Here is a 14,858-nt window from a genome sequence, read left to right as displayed (position 1 = left end):
AGTATCTGAAAAATAAACACCATGCAACTACGTCAAGTGGACAACTTACGCACGGCGTGCCAAAGCCGATCCGCATGAATTAAAGCGCACCGCAGGGCCCAGGCGACACTACGGAAGTGGTCGCACGTCAAATCAACACGTCTGTGCCCGCCGTGGTAGCTTTGCGCTTATGGCATTGCTCCAAGTCGCGGATTTGATCCCGACCATGGCAGCGGCATTTCGACAGGTGCGAAATGAAAAACGCACGTGCACTTAGACTTTCGGACACCTTAAAGAACACCACGGTGTCAAAATCATTCAGGAGTCCGCCACTACGGCGTGCCTCATAATCTGATTGCCGTTTTGGCACATACAACCCCATAAATCCATTCAAGTTTAATACTTCTGCCACGGTGGGGTGTGCCATGTGAGGCAATGACAATGCTCAACCCTATCAGAGGTTATGAAATATGGCGCACAGCAATGCCTCAAGGAAACACCTTTGTGTTTTGTGTACTACGCAGACTGCAGTGGTGCACACACGGCAACATTGAGCATCAACTCACCACTCTCGTGTTACACTAAACATTGAAGAAATTAAACGTTCGCCGTCAACATCACCGATAGTTATCGTCAATTATAGCGACCAGCAGAGAAAGCTCGGCTTACATCCATTCCCCAGTGCGTGGGATCTGCATAAATTTTGTTCCCCTATTCTTATGTTTGAGAGGCGGAACCAAGCTTGAAACACAAATGTATAAATTTTTGCTAGCGTAAAATTTGCAACCTTTTATATGCTAAATATAGTTGGAACTAGTGGCTTTTGAAAAGATTAACAATATTTGTTATTATATAGCACGCATTGCAGTAACAAACAAGAGACATGACACTAGTGTTGCCCTATGCCGTACAGTTAAACGGGAAATAAGAAATATGGCATAAGTGAAAGGTGAAGTCCAGCTTAAATATGGATTGCAATATGCACAGAGCAAAAGAACATAAGGGCTTTTGAATTTCAAACTGCATGCTCTTTTCTACAGAGGGAAGGAATGTCAATTGGCTTCGATGTTTCGGTGAAACCGACGCCTTCTTTGAATAACCACACAATCAACACAATCAACATGCAAGAATTGATGCTCGCACGCTATAGATTTGCTGGAATCGGCACGAACTGCATCGCTATGTCAAATGCATGCTCCAAATGAGCACGCACGCTGTGCCACATGTTTAGTGGACTGGAAGTGGCATGGAGATCAACGACAGGGTTGCTGTAATATGCTTTGAATTGCGAGGGAGTTTCAAGTCACCTGGTTCGGGCAATTTGGTGGCTCTGGGAGGGGGGGGGGAAAGAGGGGAAGGGGTCGGCTCAGCAGCACTCGGGTCTCGTTAAGAAAAAAAAACAGTCGACAGCGCTCTACTCCAGCCTCACAGCCAGTGCCCGCACGCCACCATTCCAGTACAATTTTCGACATTTTCGCGCCACTCCAGTCAAATTCTCGAAAACGATTATTCGAACAGGTCTAATTGATTAGGCCGACTGAATGAAAGGCGGACATCGATGAAGATTAACCGTTCGTCTATATTACGGCTGCGTTAAGCTAGAAAAGCATAATGCGATTTATTGCAAGAATGACACGCAGTGATGGGGCGTGCTCATGCCAAAATCACGTCGCTGCCGGTTCCAGCGCTTCGGTACGTGATTAAGGGATTGCCTATATTGCATTCTTTTAAATAACCAAGCAAAAATGTAAATATTTTATTCGGCCTTCGTATTGATTAGTAACGAGTTATAAACACGAGTATTTTCTGCTAAATATTTGTATGTTCCGAATCTTCAGCTGCCCGCAATTAAGCATAAACATGGCCCACGTAAGGAACAAACTTTATGGTTGTGGCGATAGCAGGCATAAAACAAAAGTACCTGCGCAGTGCAGTACCTTACGTTGCTCAGGGAGCCCCACTTTGCCGGCTAGACTCCCGCCATTCGCATTCGCCGTTGAGTCCTGGGGCGGTTTGCACGAAAATTTGTTAATGAAAATAATCACATATTTAAGAACGCGTTCTTGTGCGGACTAGGCGTTGTCTACGGAATTTTTTTAATTTGTCATTATTTTCTTTATTAGATGTTCGTGCAAGGCGCCACTGAGCATGCGAAGAATTGAGCTCCCAATGCTCCATTCGTAAATATAATGAATGACGCTTCAAGAAGCGCAGTGTAACGGCAGGAAGTTGATAACATTGTGAATATACAGGACCTGAAGATAGCTTTATGGTATTACCAGGAAAGGGCACTCCAATATTGGAAAGCTATTAAAAAACTACTGGGTATTCGATTCGATTCCATTTTTTTTCTGGCAGTATTCTATACACGTATTCGATTCCGTCTCAAAAATTACTATTCTCACTTAGACCCGATGCCGCGCGCACGTCCACCGCTGACCTTTCCCCTGTCGTAGAGAGCTCAGTGACGTGACGTGCAGCTCGGCTCTCTAGAGCACCACCAGATGGCGTTGCCTACCGCGCATCACTATAATCGCACATCACTACGCTTCGCAGTTGGCGGAGAAGCGGGGCAACTCACCGATTGCGTCCGCAGTAGCTGCGATCGCGAACACGCAACAAAGACGCATATTCATTTTTTTTTTTGCCAGGCATGGGACGCTATTTATGGCTTGCAATAACGTCGCGTGGGCCTCGCCGTGGGCATTTGCTCCCATGTCAAGGAGGAAAACCCGAGAGCAAACTAAAATTAAAAGCTTTAACTTCAAAAGACAATATGAGTTCAGTTGTGATCGGTTAATTGGAATCATTTTCCTATTTCTACCGTGGCTTATGTAACTCAAGTTTTACTCGCTGATTCCCTTCATTGTTTGCACGCGTAGGGACCCTTTAACAAATTTCTTGGGTCCCAAAAGTATGTACTTTCCCATTGTATACGTTCATACGTTAAATAAATTTTCACACTTTCAGACTTTCAAACTCACGGCCAAGGTGGTAAAAGAAGCCCGAAGTCAGATTAGCGACGACTGGGAGGGCACTCTTAAACAACGGGTGGTCAGGATTCCGTTGCACGCCCGTGTCGATGCCGTACGCTGCCTTGCCAATCACGTCGAAGGTGAAGCGCTCGCAGAGGCTGTTGATGTCCACGTCAGCGTCGCGGTCAGCGTGCTCTCCCAGAACATCGACGAACTGCTTCTGGGCGTGCAGCAATGACGGCATCACCTGGGGCGGGAATAGGCGAGCGCCCGCGTCGTTTTAAATACGCTATCGCCTCCATAAGCAAGTTTTCTACAACGCGTTTCTTTTTAATCACTGAAAGCCGCTCGTAGCATTCGACAATGCAGCACCGACAACCCTTTTCTGCTCAAGGTTTATGGAGTGTCTTATAACTACATGCTAACATATCTGCGAGTTATGTGAAGTAATTTCTTGACTTTGTCAATGTCCAATTTTCACCAATTTCTTGGTAGTTTAACATTCAACCAACTTTGTTGGTAATGTATTTATTTATTATGTGGTTGTTATTCTTTCTTTAAATAATGGATTCACAAAGGCACCAGCAAAAGGGGCAAAGCGCATAACAAAGTTACGTTTTGCCAAACACAGAATAGGTGGGATGCGCACGACAAAATATAGGAATGCCAAGAATAGAATAAGAAAAAGCGCGATTATGTAAGAAAGTTTACGAAACGGAAGTAACGCACTGTTATTTTATAACATATGAGTTTCAGTTACCTATACAAAATTAATGCTTTTCTCGGGTAAACTGTTCTATATGACAACAGTTATATGAAAGTAAAGTTAAACAAGTTTGTACTGGCAAACAATGGCGTATGGGATTGCGAAGGAGCATGCTGCGTTTGATATTCATGAAATATTCCTTGGTTCTTACACAAACATAAAACTTTGCAATCAGCTAACACAGGCATGATACCTGGAACTCTTCACATTGCACACAAGATGTTTCCGCAAAAAAATATCTGATTTTCTCTATATCACTTATCAGGCTACATAGCCTTGTTCATTGTCCTTGTTCTCGTCACGTAATCTACATCTTGCAAAATTAATTGCTGCTCCTGCGCCATGTTCCGGAACTACAATGTTTTGGACGACACATACCTAGGCTGATTTTGTTAGAATAATAAATAGACTATGTTTATTAAGCCCACTCGAAAAGCTTCCGAAACCACCCTTTTCAAAAATGTTCTCCATTCTGCTTCCCTCCATCGCAAGTAATACTACAGCAGGCATCAAAATGCCTGTTGTTGGATTTGGCTGCATAGCTTGATCGGCTGTGTGTGGATGCATCTGGCTTGATTTCATGTTTTGGTAAAACAGAGATATTAAGCAAAACGATATCGCAATGTTGCCGTCTCTGTAATTGTACAATGCGCATTTAGTAACCTTGCGAAAATAATATTGTCTTACTATTTCATGTTGGCCTCTTAATTACGAGCTTTGAGCAAACTAAGAAAGCAGTTAGACTACGCGCTACGCTTACTTCATTCCGCAGCTTGTTGTGTTGCCAAAGTTCATGGCAAAAAAATTACAGGGTCTCTTAAGATCTCTCTTGAGAGGTGAACGGCGAAAGCCTGCTCTTCCTCCTACCATTCGCCTCAACAGTAAGCATTTTTAGTCATTGTAATCAATTGAAGTTGTTACAATTCGTCGTTTGACATTTTATTCCTTAGTAGCCATTCCCGGTCATTGCAAATCATTTTAGTCATTATTAGTGACCACTGTTCCTTACTAAGGATTTTAAGTCATGTTTAATGAATTCTAGTCAGGCATATTGATAATTTCATTGTCAATACTAGTCATTACAAGTCATTTCAGTCATTCTTAGTCATTACTGCTAACTAGGAAGCATTTATAATCAATTGTGGTTATTACAAGTTGGCGTTAGACAGATTGGACATTTCATAGTCATTACTAGTCATTACACGTCAGTTAGGTCATTATTAGTCATTACTGCTAACTAGGAAGCATCTCCAGTCATTTCTACTCAATTGTGGTGAGAACAAGCCGTTGTTAGACATATTGTTAAGCCGTTAGTTTGGGGATGATAGGCTGCCGTTTTTCGGTGGTCGGTGTGCGTCAATGTGAAGACTTGTTGCAATAACTCCGCTGTAAACGTAGATCTCGTAGATTGGCAAGACAGCAGAGCGAGTGGCGATCACTGATCGCTCGATATGGCCGGCCGTATAAGTAGGATTGGAACTTGCTGATGGCCCACGCGACTGCTAAGCATTCTTTTTCGGTCGTTGAATAATTATCTCCTGCTTTTGTCAGACTACGACTCGCGTACGCAATTACGCGTTCTGCGCTATCTTCCCATTGAACCAGAATGGCCCCGAGTTCAACGTTGCTGGCGTCGGTATGTATTTCAGTTGCCGCGGTGTCATCAAAATGCGCCAGCACTGGAGCGGATTGAAGGCATTTACGCAGTTTGGTGAAGGCCTGCTAATGTTCTTCCGTCCACGCTAAGGGCACATCTTGTCGCGTCAGTCTCGTGAGCGGTTCAGCAATCCTTGAGAAGCCTTCAACGAAACGACGGTAGTAAGCACCGAGGCCCAGGAACCGCTGAACAGCCTTTTCGTCTTTAGGACGAGGAAACTCGGCAACGGCAGCAAGTCTTTCTGGGTCTGGTCGTACTCCTTGGGAGCTGACCACGTAGCCTAGAAACTTGAGTTCCTGGAAGCCAAAGTAACATTTTTTCAGGCTTGATGGTGAGGTTGGCCTTGCGTATTGCGGGAAGGACACTTCGTAGCTGGTCGAGATGTTCATAGAACGTGCTGGAAAACACAACAACGTCGTCTAGGTACACTAGACACGTCTGCCACTTCAGTCCAACGAGTGCAGTGTCCATCATTCGTTGGAACGTAGCAGGAGAGGAACAGAGACCGAAAGGCAGCACTTTAAATTCGTACAGCCCATCGGGAGTCACGAAGGCGGTTTTTTCACGGTCGCGCTCGTCCACTTCGATTTGCCAGTAGCCTGACTTTAGGTCTAACGAAATAAAGAACTGAGCATGACGCAGACGGTCCAAAGGGTCATCGATCAGTGGCAGGGGATAAACGTCGCGTTTGGTGACTCGGTTAAGCCGTCTGTAGTCAACGCAGAAGCGGAGTGTGTTGTCTTTCTTTTTTACTAGTACGACAGGCGATGCCCACGGACTTGTCGACGGCTGGATGACGTCATCATTTAACATTTCTTGAACTTGACGCTTAATCGCCTCCCGCTCCATAGGTGACACGCGATACGGATGCTGACGAACACGCCGCGCCGATTCCTCTGTAACGATCAGGTGTTACGTAGCGGAAGTGCTTTGGACTTTGGATTCCGTGGAAAAACAGCCGGAGAATTCTGTCAGTAGGCCCAGCAGCTGATCCTCCTGTACATCTGCTAAGTCAGCATTAATGTAGACGCGGGACCAGGCTGGCGTGAGTTGTTGCATCCGGTGAAGTCACTTGTAATGTGCCGATGTCGGAGAAGTCAGCAATGTCGTTCAGGAATGCCACAGCTGTACCTTGAGGGACGTGCTGATACTCATGGGTGAAGTTTGTCAACAAAACTTGCGAGCACTTATGCTGTATTCGAACAAGGCCCCGGGCGATGCAGTTGTATCATTCGAGCAGCAGCGGGATATTTGCCTCGGCAATACCCTCATAGCCGTCGAATGCGTCGCAGGTGACGAGGGTCACTACGCTGCTCCGTGGCGGCACCATGAGGTTCTCGTCAACAATCCTCAAGGCGTTGACATACGTGTCGTCAGTGCTGCTCCCTGCTAAGGCCTGCGCTGTCGAAAACGTTACCCGCGACTTTTGTAAGTTAAACACAGCTCCATTAGCCTGCAGAAAGTCCATTACCAGAATTAGGTCCCTCGACCAGCTTGGGAGGATAACGAAATCTCCGACGTACGAAAACCCACGAATGCTCCCGCGCGCTGTGCATCTTCCTACCGGGGTTAGCAGATGGCCCCCTGCAGTGCGAATCTGCGACCCAGTCCACCCGGCAGAAACTTTCTTCAGCTTGCAGGCAAGGTCCATGCTCATAACTGAGGTGTCCGCTCCAGTGTCGATTAACGCCGTTATTTCTTCGTCGTCTATGGTGACGGTAATGTTCGACGTTACTTGCTCTCGTAAGGTGTTTGACTCCGTCCGTCGTAGTGGAGTATCTTGCGTACGGTCGTCGTCAGCGGCCTCACCTCCGAAGGTCGCTGAACTCAGTTTTCCCGACCCGCCGGGCTAGGCAAGCGGCGTCTCAGCGCCGCGAGTATAGGCTTGGCTTGGTGATGGTGACATGTAACGAGCAGGAGACGACGAACGGGGCTCCTGCCATCGCTGATCAACATTTCGACGATTCGCGACGAAACGCTCCATTTCCGGCGGCCGCTCACCAGGTCGTGGACGAGATGCATTCGGCGAGAATACACGGAGCCCCACATGACGATAAGGACACATTCTGTAGATGTGTCCGGCTTCGCCACAATGAAAACAAAGGGGCTTGTAGTCTGTGGTGCCCCAGACGTCTCTCTTCCTAGTCCTTGCTTCGGCGATGTGCGGTGGGCTGCGAGGCGGCCTGCAGCTTACGTCTATTTGTTGAGTGGGGTGCACCATGCTGCACGCACTTGAGGGTGGTGGATGGTGTACTGCTTCAGCGTAACTCATTTCGGCGTGCGGTCCCTGCTGTGGTGCCTCGTACTGTCCAGGATTATGGACGGCCTGTCGGACATTGGCGCGCGCCATTTCCGCAATGGAAAGTTGTCCGACAGGGGCAGTGGTCGTTTGCATCTGCTGCAGTTCCTCCTTGACGACAGCCCTGATGAGTTCTCGAAAGGCGCCAACGTCGTTACCGAGGGTAACGGCAGAGAGCTCCCTTGAAACCATGGCATCGCGGTTGTTTTGCCTGGCCCACTGTTGAAGGGCCTTTTCCATACTAGTGGCTTCGTCATGGAACTCTGGAAGTGTCGTCGTCGGATTTTGAATGAGGCCAGCAAAGATTTCCTCTTTGACGTCGCGCATGAGATGGCGCACCTTCTTTGTTTCAGTCATCAAAGGGTCCGCATGTCTGAAAGCCGATTCATGTCTTCTACGTACGCCGTCACTCGCTCATTCGGGCCTTGAATTGTTGCCTCCAACGCTAACTCCGCCCTCTCCTTCCTGTCCGCCCTGGCGAAGGCATTGAGGAACTGCCTACAAAATTCTTCCCATGACGTCAGTGTCGCCTCGTGGTTCTCAAAGCATGTTTTCGTGGAATCCTCAAGAAAGAAGTACACGTAACGTAGGTTACGCTCGTGGTTCCAGTCGTTGAGGTTGGCAACCCGGTCAAAATGGTCAAGCCAGTCGTCGGCGTCCTCTGAACCACTTCCGTGGAACAGATTCGGCGTCCGGATGTGATTGACGCCAACGTGCGATGCTGCAGGAGTGGCAGGAGGTGGTTGGTTCGTTATTCTAGTTCGTTCGGGTAGCAGACCTGCTGTGGCTGGAGTCCCTGGAGACATCGGCTGGCACGTACGTGCACAGGGGTAAGCTCGGCTGAACTACTCGCCGGGCTTACGTCTAGGGTATGCTCCGGAGATCTTAACATCGACCGTACCCCGCACCTCCACCAAAATATCACCTAGCTATTACAACCAAAACAGTTTGGCAAAATACAAATTGGCAAAAAACGTCTGCCTTTAGAGATGGCTGGTCCTCGGAGAGCGCGCGCGCAACCACGAACTTCGTCGTTCTCGCCTTAAGGGTCCCGTGCCATCACGTGCAAACTTATTTCGCCTCAATATTGGTCATTTCGTAGTCATTAGTAGACATAACAAGTAATCAATGGTCATTTTAGTCATTACTACCCATTAATAGACATTTCTAGTCATTTCTAATGAATTGTGGCAATTACAAGCCGTCGTTAGACATATTTGTCATTTCGGATTCATTAGTAGTCTTTACAAATCATTAGTAGTCATAATTAGTAATTACTAGTCATCATTAGCCTCTACCAATCTCTACCAAACGTTGTCCTTCAATATCAATAGTTTTTCATTCTTTAATCTTTGTTTAACCTGTCTTCATATGGCGTGATGACGCTTCGGCGGACAGTCAGGCGGTCAGGTCTGCCGACACGAACTTGACAGTGAGCCTAAAAAGGCTTTCACCTTACAAACAATCTATTTATACGACTTCGTTCTTCCTTCGTCTTCGCAAAGTTCCTCGAAGAATTCTCTAAATGAGAGGCCTTTAAGAAGCTCACATTCTTGCGTTTGGGGCTTAGGAGATGCATTTGTATTTGGGCACTAAATCTGCGGGGCTTTTAAAGGCTACGACAGCAAAACGGGACTCGATGTAGTCTCTAAACCTTCAAAATGCATGTATAAGAATGTGAGTTTGTGTGTGCGTACGTTATACGTAAGCATGCAAAATTCAGATAACCCGCCATGGTTGCTCAGTGGCTATGGTGTTAGCCCGCTGAGCACGAGGTCGTGGGACCGAATCCCGGCCATGGCGGCCGCATTTCGATGAGGTCGAAATGCGAAAACACCCGTGTACTTAGATTTAGGTGCACGTTAAAGAACCTCAGGTGGTCAAAATTTCCGGAGTCCTCCACTGTGGCGTGCCTTATAATCAGAAAGTGGTTTTGGCACGTAAAACCCCATAATCTTAAAATTCAGATATGTTAGCAGGAACACCATTATTAGGGAGAGAAATAAAAAAAACAATTTTTTGGTCGAACTTGTACCAAAACAGCATGCAACACTCGACTAAGACCGATTGCGTCGAGCATATTCGGCCATCGATAAACCCGAATAGAATGAAATCTCGGCGGGCGATTATTTATGCATATGCAAAAAGTAGTGTACAATCGGCGTAAAGCATGACAAGGTTAGCGAAGGATCTGGAAGCGGCGCGCTGAAGGCTTGCTCATGGGTATTTTCGCAACAAAATTCGTTATCGCTCAAGAAATACACTTTCTAATAATTATGCACTTGTGTACTAACCAGCCAAGTGCATAACAAAAAAAAAGAGATAATTCCATATATTGAGGGCTGCTAAAGCAGCTTTGTCTTTAAGAGAACTAATTTCTATAACTTGTTGGTTTTCCAAACAGAATGCACAAAATGTCATTAGAGGATACCATAAAACCTTTCTGTAGAGAAAATATTTGTTGCTAAAGATTTAAAGCCCTGCTACGTATGTATATACAATGATAACGAGGTGGGATGATGACGTAAGAAGAGGACATATACCATAGAAGCGCTCAAAATTAGGGCTTGTATTTGTGTCATTCCGCCTTGTCGTGTCGTCCCAGCACCCTTGTTTACAAATAACGATGTGCTAACCTGCTCTACAAGTCATTCAATTACACAAGTACATTTGTATACGACAGGAATACATAGTGGAACTGTTTAAAAACGAACTTATGCGGCGTCAAGTTATTGCCTAAACAGGCCGCTTTCTATTTCGAATTTTGTTGTTCGCGGCCATAACAGTAAACTGTAATAGTGACACCCCCTGAGAGCCCCTCATCAGCGTTCCTGTCGTGCAATCACTTACCGCTCGTAGCTTCGACGACGTAAAGAACTGCGACATGCAGTTTCGGGAGCGCTTCCACACAGAACCCTTGGAGAAGATAAGGTACTTGGCGAAGAGCGGGTCTTGCTCGTACATGTGAAACATGCGCTTAGAAGAAAAGGTTTTAAACATTGTTGGGACACGTTCATATAACATGCTGCTAGCAAATTATTTAAAAAGATCTTAAAACAAACCCGAAGACTGAATTCACATTCACAAACAACATAAACGAAATCTCATACTGAGGCCTGCGTAACTGGCGCACAAAGCCTGTGCAGTACTTCGCATGCCTTCGAACAACGTTCGCTGAAAACATTCATGGTGAACGGCTTTTAGCGTAGTGAGCAGTAATAGATTCAAGGGCTTGGCTGTGCAAAGGCATAACGCTAGCGCCGTGTGATTTGTTGAGTATTTCAAGCGACAGGTGCTGATCAGAAAAGGGCGCTGTTCTCTGTAGCACTACTTGGGGTCATTACTTCTAGGAAAGTAGTGGGCAGACTATTTATCGTGTGCTGTGAGCTCACTCTGTATAATTATTGTTTCATTCGGCGGGCCTTTGTTTCATTCTATGCCTGGATTCATGTGTCTTCGTGTGAACATTATCTGCCTTTCTTTATGCGCCCTGGCTTTATTCTAGTTATACAGTATAACTACACCTTATGTTTCTGTTTTCTGTTGCTGTTTCTTTAAGGTGAGATGACTTAAATGCGCAGTGCTTCACTTATTTATATGAGTGGACTTTGAGTTTGAGTGTGTTCTCAGGTACTTTTTTATACCCGCGGGCTTCATTATGTGCATTTGTGCCTGGCAAGGCACAAATGCACATATTGCATGTGCCTCATGCATTATGTATAAGCTTCATGTATAAAAAACTTTACTTCACGCGCATTGCGGCGCTCAGTTTAGCGAAATAAAAAGAAAGATGCTCGTTAGATCCATTCCAAGAAAATCAACCGAGCATACCACTCTACTCTGCCTTTTCTGGCCTAAAGCTGACGACAAGTGAAAAGACGAAGTGCCTCGATATTAGAAGGCGTTTTACTTACACCACGGCCTGAAAACTTGTTTGCCTCCTTGATGAATATTTCGTTTATCATGTCCAGATCCTTGACCACCATAAATGGCGTATCACCGATGAAGAATCTGGGAAATGCATTCACGAATCAATGGTTCAAGTGTTCGAAAAAGAAAGAAAACCTACGAAAGTACCATTATTTATGCATGGCATCAAACCAAATCCGCATGCATGAAGTTTGAAAAAAAAAAAGCTTAACATGGTTACAAGCACCAGGAAAAGTCTACTCAAATCAAATATTTCTTTCGACAGCAGAATGGCAGCAATCTTTGGACCACAAATACAGCTTCTTTTTTTTGCGATAGAACTTAAGCGCTCCAACGGGATTATTTTGACTGTCCGTCTATTCCGTCGCGCTTATGATTGCGGTTCTCGCCACTGATGTAATTTTGTTGTCGTTAACTCGCCGCACTAAGAATCTCCTGGTGAAGCACACCACCAGATTCTTAGTGTCATCGTCATAAAAGTCTGCCATCAAACCGTGATATCACTTGCGCCCTTGAAAACACGTGAGCTCATAAGCCTACAGATCGGTGCTCCCCCATCTCGTACCAAAAACGCATACAACAAGTTTTCGAAAGATTCCACCAAGACAAAATGGTTCTGGCGTTCGTTCCAGCTGACTTAGCCGCGGTTAGACCTTTCTGTTTACCGCACTTACCGCTCTAACTACAAGGCAGCACACTGCAGTGGTCCCTCGTGATAAATCATCCGTGCTCTGCACACAAATAGCTAAAGACCTCAGCGCGTATCAATAGTACGCCAAGAGCTCATTGAACAAAGAACCTTGCAATTACCAGCAACGTTATTAGATGGTCTCCAAATCCAGATCACAAGGACGGCTCTCTCTCTGGGTAACGAAACATATTTCGAAGGCCAAGTTCTTGCTGAATTCACGCAGCGCAAGATATTACGCAACCCAGAAACACGTCGTGGACGCTATGTTTTAGAGTCGACGTACAACAGTAGCTATCTTTCGTTCAGCACACAGAGCAACAGATGCTGGCTTCACGGTGCTGCAACCCCATGGTTATGGCCGTCATGTAACCACTTCAACGCTTGCACCTCCTTGCTGAACAATATTTCCATATTTAAGAGCTTGGAATTTTCCGACTTGCCTCATGACGCAAATCATGGAGTGCAGTTACAATCGTAGGAGCTTACATAGGCGTTATGTTCACAGAGAATGATTGTATTGCTCAAGCAATGTTTCTGCCTCCTGAAGCGAAGCAAGCAGCTGTGCATAAGTAAAACATGTAATATTCCTCATATTTACACGTGACATGAGCACATATTGCTGGAAAAAGTACTGACCCAAAAACGTTGCCATATCCTTTCACCCATTCATCGAGCCTTTCGATGAGATTCTGGAACAACAAGCCGTTCGACGCAATGATTTTTGGTACAAACGTAACACAAATAACAAGAAATGTAATCGATTTCGGGTTTTTCGCTTTTCTTGTGTCATGGCCAAAGTATATAAGCTCATGAAGTTAGGTTATCGCCCCGTAAATGCAGCAGTCGCGGTAATTTCATATCTGCTGACGGAGCTAGACTATGAGCACGGCTGCTGTTGAATCGTGTTACTAAGCGGTAATTCAAGCTTTATTTTTTAAAGGTGCATCATAACAGAAGAATGCTGTTCGGGAATACTTCCACATTTCTTACCCGTAATACTGTTACGTAAAAAGATATATTGCTTGCTGCTGTGTTTTGGTGTTTATTCAGCGTACTCGCCTTGTCTGTAATCCCAGTTGCAGAGAGAGGTTATGGAGATAAATATAATGCAAACAAAACTATGCTAATAGAACAATAGCAAAACAAAACATATTCATACCCATCGAAAATGAGCGTTCTCTGTATGTAATTTCACATGCGTCGAATAAACCCTTCCCAAAAAGCACGCGTTTTACAATCTTAGCACTGATGTACTTACGGGTTCCCAGAATTCATTCGTATTGCCAGTGATGGGACTCCGGAGTGGCACGGTTGGTACTCCCGTGCCATCGAAAGCGTCGAAGCATTTACGACGCTGCCTGTAGAAATAAACGACAAGGTGTGCTCGATGTGACTTGCTCACGGCAATATGGCGTATAGGGTAAGCATCTTAGCGCATAAATAAAAAGAAGAAAACTGCTTCTTCTTTAACATTGGAGCAAAGACACTGAAGTGCAAGAAGTCACTGCGATTGTCTACTAAAAAAAGGACAGAGAGTGTGCTCCTCTTAAATAAAGATCATTGTGAGGAAACCGCTCATAAACGGGGCAAAAATGAGACATACGTATGGACGAACGAAAACGTAGAAGAGGCCCCGGCCAGCACAGACACGTTGGAGGAAGTGTGGCTGAAGTCACATGATGTTACAGCATCGGCGCTGCGGTTCTGCTCAGGGTGTTGCTGATCGAAAGCTGCCTACTCCTCAGGAGTGCGTAACGTACTGCACGTGGCCTACTTATTTCTAAACCGGAGAGAAACTGCAGCGCGCGAGCTCGGCTGCGACGGAGAGTAACGATGTCACTACTGGCACCACCAATCGCGCGCCTCTATTTCTCTTTTTTCGCACATGCGCATGGAATTGCGCCAGAGGATTTTTTGGCCTACAGGCAACATACGGACTGGCGAATGATCTAGACATATACAGCTTTGTTGTGAAAACGAGACAAAATTTCGTCCCCAAGCTGCTAACTACCAACAATATTCGTCTGCTGTTCATAAGAAGGCGTCCGAAAAAGCGCTGTCAAAATAATCCTGTTGAGTTCCTGCGTGCAACGTAATGGACACGCGAAATAAAAGAAAGCGTAGATAAATGTAAGCGCGTGAAAAATTTAAAGGTCGTATCCTGCGTGTTCGCTGTTGCATGACAAGTAAACTAAAATTAAAGAAATTCCCTGAACATAGGTAGAAATACAAGAAAATGCTTACTTCTCCGGCAGGTGACATAAAATGCCGCGCCGCTGAATTTCGCTATATTGAAATTATTTTGGCGGAAATATGAACGATGTGTTTTCGTCCATGTGGCATAGATGGCGCCAGCAGGTGTCCAATACACTGGACAGTGGGTCTTCATGTGAATAATTGTCATGTTGTATAAGAATTGTCTGATTACATAGTGATCAATATAATACACAAATTCCCATAGGGGGGTCTCAGGAGGATATCATGCATTCTAGTGGGGTGTACAATTGGTCACAGCGCCGGAAAGGGTCATGTAGGTATCCGTGAGATCTTGTGTGGCTTTG

The 14,858-nt window shown here is 45.5% G+C and overlaps 1 protein-coding gene across 1 annotated transcript in view; it reads right to left on the bottom strand.

Moving 5' to 3' along the window:
* LOC135909730 (cytochrome P450 3A6-like) overlaps positions 1-13,652 on the bottom strand; it is a 39,634-nt gene extending 25,982 nt beyond the window's left edge. Inside the window, exons 1-5 of the mRNA XM_065441790.2 lie at positions 13,556-13,652; positions 12,934-12,986; positions 11,591-11,687; positions 10,527-10,652; positions 2,964-3,201 (exon numbers count right to left, since the gene is read on the bottom strand). Coding sequence (XP_065297862.1) covers positions 2,964-3,201; positions 10,527-10,652; positions 11,591-11,662 — 436 coding nt within the window. The 5' untranslated portion in view covers positions 11,663-11,687; positions 12,934-12,986; positions 13,556-13,652. The remainder of the gene's footprint in view (positions 1-2,963; positions 3,202-10,526; positions 10,653-11,590; positions 11,688-12,933; positions 12,987-13,555) is intronic.
* Positions 13,653-14,858: the final 1,206 nt, after the last annotated feature.

This window comes from Dermacentor albipictus, chromosome 8 (assembly GCF_038994185.2).
Source record: "Dermacentor albipictus isolate Rhodes 1998 colony chromosome 8, USDA_Dalb.pri_finalv2, whole genome shotgun sequence".
NCBI classification, from domain to species: domain Eukaryota; kingdom Metazoa; phylum Arthropoda; class Arachnida; order Ixodida; family Ixodidae; genus Dermacentor; species Dermacentor albipictus.
This window is presented reverse-complemented; position numbering and strand designations above follow the sequence as displayed.